The sequence below is a fragment of the Lissotriton helveticus genome, chromosome 10 (assembly GCF_964261635.1).
Source record: "Lissotriton helveticus chromosome 10, aLisHel1.1, whole genome shotgun sequence".
NCBI classification, from domain to species: domain Eukaryota; kingdom Metazoa; phylum Chordata; class Amphibia; order Caudata; family Salamandridae; genus Lissotriton; species Lissotriton helveticus.
The window spans coordinates 1,102,672,306-1,102,682,460 of NC_136071.1; the positions used below are offsets into that span (position 1 = coordinate 1,102,672,306).

The 10,155-nt window shown below is 47.5% G+C and overlaps 1 protein-coding gene across 1 annotated transcript; it reads right to left on the minus strand.

The window, feature by feature from the left end:
• Nucleotides 1-374: 374 nt before the first annotated feature.
• Nucleotides 375-4,842, minus strand: LOC144784183 (cis-aconitate decarboxylase-like). The gene is made up of 5 exons (XM_078662850.1): nt 4,764-4,842; nt 3,760-3,947; nt 2,276-2,368; nt 1,785-1,990; nt 375-1,296 (listed from the first exon to the last, which is right to left on the minus strand). Exons 1-5 carry the CDS (start codon nt 4,840-4,842, stop codon nt 375-377), a joined length of 1,488 nt encoding a protein of 495 aa, XP_078518976.1.
• Nucleotides 4,843-10,155: the final 5,313 nt, after the last annotated feature.

Here is a 10,155-nt window from a genome sequence, read left to right on the forward strand (position 1 = left end):
AGTCCTGTCAAAGTACTGATGAGGTTCTAGGAATCTCAATCCTATAGTTTCTGGCCAGCCAGATGCTTCTTATTTGTATGGGTGAAAGGGGACCTTGTTGTACTGTGAGACATGACAGCACTTTTCATGAAAGGAGAGTACATGACTGTCACTCATTGTTGTATGCAATGTTTAGATTCTTTTCCTCTCCTTGAGGCGATTTTCGATTTTGTATAAAACAACTTATGTTAAAGATGAGAGCTCCAGGTAGGTCACTCAAAGTTTGTGAGAGGGATGTATTTTGATTGAACACTTTTAGTGCAGGGAGGATGCCAGGTATGAGCTGTCTACACCTTTACCACAAGGAGGATGCCAGGTGTGAGCTGTCTACACCTCTACCACAGGGAGGATGCCAGGTGTGAGCTGTCTGCCAGGCTCTCGATATCCTCCACCACTTCAATAATGGCTTCCGCCTGGTCTTGGTGGAGCACATGGCTAGCGTTGGAGAGGAATTTCTCATGGAGTGATTCTTGGGTGAGGGGCTTCCTCCAGTGTCCATAGAAGGTGTCACATCTGCCCGTCACGATCTCTCCGCTGTCCAGGAGCAGCGCTACTTCTCCGTACATCTTGTCGAAGTTAGCCACATTGTCCTCAGGGTGTTCCACCACCACCTTCTTCAACAGGTTGATGAGGTCAGGTCTCCTGAGGCTGTCCTCACTGAAGGAAGAGATGCCCACCTTGCCATCCAGAAGGGCTGTGCAGGCGTTAAACTGGAAGGAGTGTCGGGCCTGGTGCTCTGACTCTGGGAAGGGTCTGTTGATATACTTGGAGACTGGGACCCTCAGAAGAATAGAGCGGATGGCAGCGGGGTTGAAGGACCCCATTATATTGATGACTCGGTTTCTGACTGAGATGGCAGCGTCTGCGACCCAGTGCATGCCCAAGTGAGCTGGGAACCTCTTGAAGGCGATGTCTTGTTTCTCCAACAGGAAGCTGTAATCTTGATCTGGCACTGCCAGAGGCGAGGGCTGGTAGTCACCATAGAAAGCACTGAACCCTGAGCAGCCGGGCACATCGTCCAAGATTAGTGGGTTGGCTTCCATCCCGCGGGCAGCTAAAAGTGCTGCTTCCATCCCAAGGCGGGTGGCGTTGCCAATATGGAGAGGCTTGGCAAGAGTCGCTGCATTGGCCATAGGTGCCCCTGCCAGAGACGCAGCGATCACCAGAGCATGGGCACACTGGTCTGCATTCAATGAAAGAAGTTTTGCTGTGGCAGCAGCACTGCCCATGGTGCCAACAACAGAAGGTGGGTGGAATCTGATTGTAGATACAAAGAACAGTGTCAGACATGGAATAAGGTTAATAGCAAGATAGTTGCATAGGTAGTACTAATAATAAGTGTGAAGTAAAGAAATATGCTAATAGCATGTCAGATATGTACCATTAAAGCCATCATGCAGTGTGAGGAGGCATTGACAATATGCTAAGATCTAATCAAGCACTTGACATAAATATATAATCCAGTTACAGTGAACAGAAAAATATTCTTTACCAAGTTTACATTGTGTGCTATCCACATACATGATCTTTTTTGCATCACAGGCTCTTCTTTGGGATATATCTGCCCTTTGTGCACATCAGGCACAGATCATAACATTACCCCCTCTAAGGACCTCACTCATAACTCATGAGCTATGTTTACCCTATTTTAGCATCATAACCAATGACTTGAGATACTGCAGCCACCTGAGGGCATTCTCTGTTGGTCATGGAGTATTTATGTCCTTTGTGGGCATCACACATACCTCTTGGGGATATTGCTGGCTTTCCTGGAGAAATGCATGAGTCTTCCTTGCACCTCGATGCCCACGTTGAATGCCAACAGGAAGTCTGAGCCACTGGGTCGTGAGCCCGCGGGGAGCATCTGGGAAGCAGCCATTAGAGCCGGCAGCACAGCACCCGAGGGGTGAGTGGCAGGGTGCCAAGTGTCATCGAAGTCCATGGAGTGAGTCTGTGGAAGAGGAGAAGAGGGTTAGGAGGTGCTTCAAGAAGGGGACCAGGAAGTGATGGTAAACAGAGAGTCATCGACCTACGGAAACAATTTACAGATATGGAGGATCCATATTTGAAAATGTTTTAGTGACTGCACCATTGCCCAATACAGACTCTTCACAGAAGTGGAAACAGACAAGATTGAACACCGGGGGAGAGTGTATAGGAGTAAAATTCTCATGAACTGATCGCTCCTAGTCTACGATTGATGGATACATTGATAAGCAGCTGTCATATTCCTTACCGCCACTCCATTGACATATGCAGCCAGCGTGGGAGGGAGTCTCATTTTTTTCCTTCCGTACAGAGAGCTGATCGCAGACAAGGAGAACATGTCCTGTTGTAGAGAGAATAAAGTGATGAATGAACAGAGCACCTAGACATCTAGTGGAGGAAGAAGGTAGCTTGTGAGAGGATGGGTAACTCAACTCTAAAGACAGGATGGTACATCTCATCCCTAGAGAGGTCTATTAGGAGAAAGACAGGAGCAGGTGAGGGATCTCCATGAGCAGGAGTAGTGTTTTTGAAGGATAGCTGTGTAAGAGATCAGAGGTCCCCATGTTTAGCTGCTTACCCTGATGATACCCGCTCTCCTGGCAGCGTCTCGAGATATTCACTGCTTAACATATGAAGGGAGCCTAGGGAATGATTTGTGAAAACTCAAGGTGGATTTTATGACTTGGTCTTTCTCTCTTCTCACCTATTATTTCAGGTAACTGGTCACACTGTTCTAGAGGGTTATTTAATGGACGGGGAGTCCAGGGTGTAATGCTTGTTTAGTTCCAAGATTCCGATAAGCAGGTAAAATCTCTTGGTGATACTGAACAACTAAAGTCTGAAGAGGTTCTGATTAAGGGATGGTTTGATTCATGAGACGTTGCCTTTTTAGTCGAAGTTTCCTTTACCTTTCAAGTATCTCAAGGCCATGCTAACTTTCTGGGTCCTGGTAGTATGTTTTAATGGTGGTGTGTTACAGGTTCTAGTGTTTGTTTTGCTCCCAGCCTCACTTTAACTGAGCGGACCCTTGGAGATGGTCCCCTCTTCTGATATACAGGGGTTTAGTGGGCATGTACTTCATGGTGTGCTTTCTGGTTTGGACCCCGCCTCCCTTTAAGACATGGGCTCCCGAGAGGATTATGGCATAGACGGTTTGTATTGGCTGGGTGGTGAATAATGGGTGTGCTTGTTGTGGCCCACGTCTCAGGCTGGATCACAGGGAGGTGGTCAGCATAGGTCTAGAGCGGTTTAATGGATGCATGTTGCTTTAGAGTTGTATGGTGTGTTTCATGGTGCGGCACTTGTTGCCACTTACATGGCAGGATCTCATGAAGATGGTCACAATCTTGGTCTAAAAAGGGTTTTTTATGGCTGTGTGTTGCATGGTGTAGTCTATGGTGTCTTCCATGTCTTCTCCTACCTGGCAGGATTACAGGGAGATAGTGCACACTGTTGTCCTAGAAGGGATATTAATGGATGTCTTTTGCATGGTGTGCTGCCTGATGTGTTCCATATCACCTCTTGCCTGGCAGTATTCCAGGGTGTTGGCCACATTGTTGGCCTTGAAGTGTTTTTATGGGTGTGTGTTGCATAATGCCTTGCTTGGTATGTTCCATGTCTCCCTTACCTGGCAGTATCCCAGGCAGATTGTCACACAGTTTTTCTAGAATGGGTTTTAACGGGCGTGTGTTGCAGGGTGTGTTACTTGGTGTGCTCCATGTCTCCTCTTACCTGGCAGTATCCCAGGGCGATGTTGAACACATGGGTCGTGCTTCCCACCAGTCCAACCCCGATGGTGTCCAGGATCATACGCTTGCTTCGGTGCCGCACAGCTTGGGACAGGTGATCTGCCTGGACTCCATGTATGAAGGAAGCAAAGCTGCTGGTGACCGCCTTCTCCAGGGGCCTCCCCTCCAGCGCTGGATGAGGAGAAGAGAGAGGATCAGAACTACTGGCACTCTTGGTTGGCATGAGACAAGAGTCCAGCTGATCCGGACCAGAACCAGATCATGTGTATATGGGACAATCATTACTCAGGACCCTTGGAGTGTAGACCCATAGAAGACTCAAGCCAGAGAGAGCAGCCCCAGAACCAGTAACTGGAACCATGGCATAAGGGGCACAAGTCAGGGTGAGTGACACCAGAACCAGTAACTGGAACCATGACATAGAGAGAGGTCTCCGACCAGGGGGAGTGACACCAGAACCAGTAACTGGATCCAGGACGTAGAGAGAGGTCTCAGTCCGGGGGGGGGGGAGTGACACTAGAACCAGTAACTGGATCCAGGACGTAGAGAGAGAGGTCTCAGTCCGGGGGGTGACACCAGAACCAGTAACTGGGCCCAGGAGGTAGAAAGAGGTCTCAGACCAGGGGGAGTGACACCAGAACCAGTAACTGGACCAGGACATAAAGAGTGGTCCCAGACCAGGGGGAGTGACACCAGAACCAGTAAATGGACCCAAGACATAGAGAGAGGTCTCAGACCAGGGGGAGTGACAGCAGAACCAGTAAATGGACCCAAGACATAGAGAGAGGTCTCAGACGAGGGGGAGTGACACCAGAACTAGTAACTGGACTCAGGAAATAGAGAGAGGTCTCAGACAAGGGGGAGTGACACCAGAACTCAGGACATAGAGAGAGGTCCAAGACCGGGGGGGGTGATACCAGAACCAGTAACTGGACACAAAATACAGAGAGACCTCATACCAGGGGCTGTGAGTGCAGAGACACTTACCTTCCACCGCGGCAGTGTGCACCCTCCTAGACACCCTGAGGATGGCCTGCGGCTTCTGAAAGAAGAAAGAGAGTGACATTAGCTGAGTTGTTGCAGTGAATCAGAACATGGAAAGGGGAGTAATGGGCTAGAAGGGCATAGCAGAGGGCAACGAAGGTGAGAAGGGAAAAAGGACAGAGCAGGATAAATAACAGAGGAGAGATTTGAGGGTGGTCCCTGTTAGAGTCCCCAGTCTGTCAAACTGCATCCAACACTGGCAAATGAGAAACTTCAGTCTGATCCATGGGCAATCCCAACTTTGCATATAAGCAATCCTAGGAGGGCACATGTCCTCTCCCAGCATGGCACATAAGACGTCACTGCCTGGCATATCAGCAAATAAAGCCTGGTTTATAAACAGCCCTAGACTTGCACATTAGCTGCAGGCTGGCACCGCAGCCACTCTGTCTCAAGGATCAAACCTGGTCCATGTAAAGAGCGCCTCTAGCGCATTGAAGACCACCCAGGATTTACAGGCACCACCCTGGCATGTGATGCCAGCATCTGGACACACATGTGATGTCAGCAGTCTGATAAATTATGCCAACACCCTGGCAAATGAAGTCAGCACCCTGTCACATAAGGAAAGTACCCGGCACTATAGGAACCATACTTGGATGTTATGCCAGCACCTTAAAGTGGCATACATCTGGTCGCAGCACTCTGACAGAGGATGCCCGTCTTCTGGCCTATGACGCCAGCACGCTGGGAGATGATGCCAGCACCTTGGCACATCAGGTTAGCACTTGAGGTGGTGTCTGTTCTGGTGCAGGCACTCTGGTGAGATGTTGGCACCAGAACAGTGTGGGCATGACATCAGCTGGCACAGTATGAACTGTTCATCTTGCTCCTGTCATGGACGTGGAATGGGCACTGTACCCTAGGGCACAGTGTACCACCAGGGTTTACCAAATGGCACAACCATGTCACCTGTGACCCCATATTTCTATTGGCACAGACTTTGATCGGCTAAAGGAGTGTTATTTTGAAAAATCCCCTCAGGGCTGCCTCTAAAGACTATGGCTAATTGAAAACGTTGAGTAACGTGCATTATTACACATTGTGAAAGAAGAACTTACAATCCAGTCCCAAACTCCTCTTATAACAGACCTTAATTACCTAAGATGCTCCTGTTACGTCACGGTAGACATGCACATCCATAGCATGAACAGAACAGAAACACATGACTAATGCACTCAGAGCAGACGATAGAAAACACACGATGAGGTCAGAATAAAAGGTGCAATCAATTTATTCATCAACGTACATTTAAAAATGGAAAAAACATTAAAAAATATTATAAAATGTCAAGAATGCTAACGTGAAATAAAAGACGAACACACGCGTGACAGGAGTATTATGACCAAGTACATCTTCTAATAAGTAAATGCCCTCTCTGCTCTATTTTAAAATAAATCTCTATAAAAACAAATTGAATTTCGAGACCTAGAGACAGGCGTTTAACCAATGGAAACAAACGATGCGCCCAAACTGATGAAAAATATACAAATACAGCCGTTACAGCTGCGACCCCCGATGGATGTCTGTAGCAGGGGCTCACCTGGAAGGCGCCTTGAAGCATCCTGCGCCCTGATGTCTGCCGCTGCTCTTAGTGAGGTTTTCTCTGTCGCGTCAGTCAGTCTCTGGGGAGGTCTCCTCTGTCTCTGCAGTCAGTCTTAGCTCCAAGAGAGGTCTCAATCAGTCGCTGTCTTTCGAGATAGATGTTCTCTGTCCACCTGGAGGGGTCTTTTCTGTCCCTGTCCTGGGACAGTCCTTCGCTCTCTCTGGTGCTGACAGGAAGGGGGGGGGGGCCTCTAGTGCTGGCAGGTGTTGTGTCTCTCTCCAGCCAGGGGTTAAATACGCTTAAGGGGGAAGTGATCTCCCCTAAAAAAGCCCTATGTAGAGTGACATCACTGTGAGGGGCGGGGCGAGGTGTAACCTGGACCTGGAATCACCCTCTGGGAAAGACCAGGAAGACCTCTGGGAAATTCCTGCCGTCCATATACTGGAGAAAAGAACAAAGGTGGGGGAGGGGCCTGTGAACCCCAGGAGACATCCCAGACTGCGTCCAAGTGTCCGCGAGCCCTCCCCTGGCCTCCTAGGACGGCGGATGGACTTAGATAATAGTGACGGGGAAATCAGAGGGCGTGTGCGCGCGCTCAGATGTATAGCTCCTCTTCTGTGTGCTTCTAAATCTGAGCATATATGTATACAAACGAAACTACAATTCTAGTTACAATCGAACAACAGATCTGAACCGGGCTTTTACACAACCCCAGACACATAACAGGCAAAGTAGTCTGTGCCACGGGGGAAGCAGCATCTATCTGATAAAATATGTCCTCTGGAAAAAACCTACAGAAAATCCTTTCGAAATGACACCAAGTTTGAATGTTCACCACTGCTCCCCTGTCAGTTAATAGCCCCTTAAAATTTTAAATACATCTCTAATATACCAGGGCTCTGCCATCATATGCCAGGCTTCTTCCAATACAAATCTAAGTTTTGCTCAAATATGCCAAAGTTTTCCCAATTACATAACGCTGAGTGTTGTTAATATGATGATCAAAGCGCTAGCATGTCCCTGGGGCTGCTCAGCTGTGCAAGACATAAGGATGCTCCTCACAGCGCCAGGTGTCTGCTCACAGCGCCAGGTGTCTGCTCACAGTGCCAGGTGTTTGCTCACAGCGCTAGGGGTCTGCTCGCAGTGCCAGGGGTCTGTTCACAGCGCCAGGAGTCTGCTCGCAGTGCCAGGTGTCTGCTCACAGCGCCAGGTGTTTGCTCACAGCGCCAGGTGTCTGCTCACAGCGCCAGGGGTCTGCTCACAGCGCCAGGTGTCTGCTCACAGCGCCAGGGGTCTGCTCACAGTTCCAGGGGTCTGCTTACAGTGCCAGGGGTCTGCTCACAGTACCAGGGGATCTGCTCATAGTACCAGCGGTTCTGCTCGCAGTTCCAGGGGTCTGCTCACAGTGCCAGGGGTCTGCTCACAGTGCCAGGGGTCTGCTCACAGTACCAGGGGATCTGCTCACAGTTCCAGGGGTCTGCTTACAGTACCAGGGGTTTGCTCACAGCGCCAGCGGTCTGCTCACAGTTCCAGGGGTTTGCTCACAGTACCAGGGGTCTGCTCACAGTGCCAGGGTTTTTTTTATTATTTATTTATTTATGCATTTTTATATAGCGCGGACTTTACCCGAAGGTGTCAGAGCGCTTCACAATAGGAACAGGTCTGCTCACAGTGCCAGGGGGTCTGCTCACAGTACCAGGGGTCTGCTCACAGTGTGAGGGGATCTGCTCATAGTGCCAGGGGGTCTGCTCATAGTGCTAGGGGTCCGCTCATAGTGCCAGGGGTCTGCTCACTGTGCCAGGGGTCTGCTCACAGTGCCAGGGGTCTGCTCACTGTGCCAGGGGTCTGCTCCCGGTGCCAGGGGTCTGCTCACAGTGCCAGGGGTCTGCTACTCAAAACTGACATTCATGTTGGTAATGCAGTGATGCCCCAGAGTGTGAAATGTGTCTAACCTGTGCCAGTCACTTACCCGGCCCCTGCAGGTAAAGCACCTTCACCATGTCAATAACTCACAGTAGAGTGGATGCCTGGAGTGGGTGATAAGGAAGTACTGTACATATGTCATGATACATTTTTCTGTTCATGCCTGTGCATTTATTAATGTGATGGAAAAGCTGTGAACATCGGCTATAATCTTCTGCACTGATGTGGGTAGATGTCTTCCACCAGCGTTAATCCTGCTCAGACGCTGTCTGCTGTACACATGACGCCGATGCACGTATGTGTACCACGACCGAACTGGGAACAGAAACAAGCCCTGGCAATTCCACTCGACTGTACTCGGGGGTGGTCCAGTGTATGTTCTGATCTCTCCTCACTCTATCTATCTATCTATCTATCTATCTATCTATCTATCTATCTATCTATCTATCTATCTATCTATCTATCTATCTATCTATCTATCTATCTATCTATCTATCTATCTATCTATCTATCTATCTATCTATCTATCTATCTGTCTGTCTGTCTGTCTGTCTGTCTGTCTGTCTGTCTATCTATCTATCTCTCTCTATCTATCTATCTATCTATCTATCTATCTATCTATCGCCCTCACTCTATCTATCGCCCTCACTCTATCTATCGCCCTCACTCTATCTATCGCCCTCACTGTATCTATCTATCTATCTATCTATCTATCTATCTATCTATCTATCTATCTATCTATCTATCTATCTATCTATCTATCTATCTATCTATCTATCTATCTATCTATCTATCTGTCTGTCTATCTATCTATCTATCTGTCTATCTATCTATCGCCCTCACTCTATCTATCTATTGCCTTCACTCTATCTATCACCCTCACTCTATCTATCTATCGCCTTCACTCTATCTATCGCCCTCACTCTATCTATCGCCATCGATCTATCTATCTATCGCACTCACTCTATCTATCGCATCAATCTATCTATCTATCGCACTCACTCTATCTATCGCCATCACTCTATCTATCGCCCTCACTCTATCTATCTATCGCATCACCACAGCATCACTCAGCACCACCACAGCATCACTCAGGGGCACCACAACATCACTATGCTCTACCGCAGCATCACTTGTCGCCACCACAACATCACTCAGCGCCACCACATCAAACTGTGCAACCATTCAACAACAACTGTTAAAATATGTTCTCTCAATGTTTCAAGCTTTATTACAAATGTCACAAAAAGAAGTTAATATTCCACTTCTGTGTTTTGGATTTTTGTCACAATAAAATACACTGAACATAATCTTCACAAAAGTTATTTACAAAACTTTAAGCTATTGCCATTATAAATTACAATAACTTTTATTTAAGTATTAATTATTTAAAAAAAATAAAAGCCATTGTTATTTGTAATGTCAATACATCTAAGTCACGTAAATACAACACATATTACATTACAAATGCTACAGGTGTCACATTTGCGAAAGTTGAAACTATTGGCATTGTAAATGACAAAGCTATTCATTTCGCTATTTTCAAACCCAAAACATAAATAAAACATTTGTCATTTACAATACCAATAGCTCAAACTTTCCTATTGCGAGACCTATTGCATTGCAAATGCTTGTTCCTAATGTTGTGTTGTTATTTGTTTCTTCTTTTTTTCCAGAGTTTTATATAGCGCGAACTTGACCCAAAGGTGTAAGGTATCTGAGCGCTTTACACAAGCACCAGTTGCGTTAAATGAGGACACATTCATTTTTAGTAGGCACAGGAAGATTAACTGATTTTCCCAGGATTACAGGATGTTGCGCATCCTTGCTGAGACTTGACCCAGTTCTCCAGATTTGAGGTCCAGC